Source organism: Grammomys surdaster, unplaced genomic scaffold, assembly GCF_004785775.1.
Source record: "Grammomys surdaster isolate TR1022 unplaced genomic scaffold, NIH_TR_1.0 125079, whole genome shotgun sequence".
Lineage (NCBI taxonomy): Eukaryota > Metazoa > Chordata > Mammalia > Rodentia > Muridae > Grammomys > Grammomys surdaster.
In genome coordinates this window covers 67,500-68,874 of record NW_021619983.1, presented here as the reverse complement: position 1 = coordinate 68,874, position 1,375 = coordinate 67,500, and the positions used below count along the sequence as shown (strand labels likewise).

General features: G+C 30.2%; 1 protein-coding gene across 1 annotated transcript in view; it reads left to right on the top strand.

Moving 5' to 3' along the window:
• Positions 1-368, top strand: part of LOC114636942 (olfactory receptor 2B11-like) — a 681-nt gene extending 313 nt beyond the window's left edge. Inside the window, exon 1 of the mRNA XM_028785037.1 lies at positions 1-368. This exon is cut by the window's left edge and continues 313 nt beyond it. Coding sequence (XP_028640870.1) covers positions 1-368 — 368 coding nt within the window.
• The last annotated feature ends 1,007 nt before the right edge of the window (positions 369-1,375 follow it).

The window sequence follows — 1,375 nt, the reverse complement described above, 5'->3', positions numbered from 1 at the left end:
AAAAAGAGACTAATGAGCTTGCTCTGTCTGTAGTATGCATTTTTCTTTTAGCTGTTCCTCTGTGTTTAATTCTTGCCTCCTATGCTAGTATTGGACATGCTGTCTTTAAAATCAAATCTTCAGAGGGAAGGAAAAAGGCCTTTGGGACATGTTCCTCTCATCTCATTGTAGTTCTCTTGTTCTATGGTCCAGCCATTAGCATGTATCTTCAACCTCCCTCCTCTATTACAAAAGACCAACCTAAGTTCATGGCTCTCTTCTATGGAGTAGTAACTCCTACACTGAACCCCTTCATCTATACCTTGAGGAATAAGGATGTAAAGGGGGCATTAGGTAACCTATTCAGGAATATTTTTATGTCAAAGTGAATGCTTGTAGACATTAAATAAAATAGTTAACAAATTAGAGGATTTTCCTACTTCTCATTCCCTGTATAAAACTTATCTTTCTTTCTTTTTCTTTACATGTTCTTATGTGTCTGGTTACTTGTGTTTCTCTTAATCATGCTAGGCAATGTTTAATCTTGGATAGTTTTAATCAATATGGATGTTCTGCTTAGGAAAAAATATGATAAATACTTTGTCTACATTCGGAAATGCTTGCTTTACTAAGTGCTAAAACAATGATTTAGTTTATAGTACAACTACATTTTTCCAAGCCAATTGCCATGAAAACTACATAGTGACTTTCATCAATGTTTTTTTAATTTGTCATATTTCAAGTAAATCTTCAAGTTTTTCTGAATCTTGTGAGAAGGCTGGGTATCCATTGTCAAGCAGGAACAACTTTTAATAAACTATTCTGCAAATTTATAGATTTTATGTGTGTGGATTTTTTTTACTGCCTTGTTAATTTTTCTTAAGTATAAATATGCATTCATGTGATTGATATGAGAAATTAAGGAATTTTCATTAAGTACCAAAAAAGAGTATATGAAAGAAGATGAAAATATTTTCTTAAGCATTTATTTTAAATATCTTGATCAGTTAAATAGCATACACACACATATATGTGTATGTGTATATATATATATATATATATATATATATATATATATATATATGCTATTTATATTATGACAGCCTGGAAATATTTATATGCATATGCTTGTAAGTATAAGTTGTATACTTCACTATAACAAATTGGTGGCTTATCAAATTATGTGGTATTAAAATAATTTATGAATAATTAAATAAGGTGCATAATAAAGAGTTAAACATTAGAGAAAAATGCAAGACATGTCAGTTTCCTTGACCTAGATGCTTAAATTCTTTACCAATCTTCAAGAATTACCCATAAAGTCATTGTATCAGGATAAGCTACTATATTTAGTACCTTTCTGACAGGTCTGTTCCTGGCAATTGATATAGTTTTA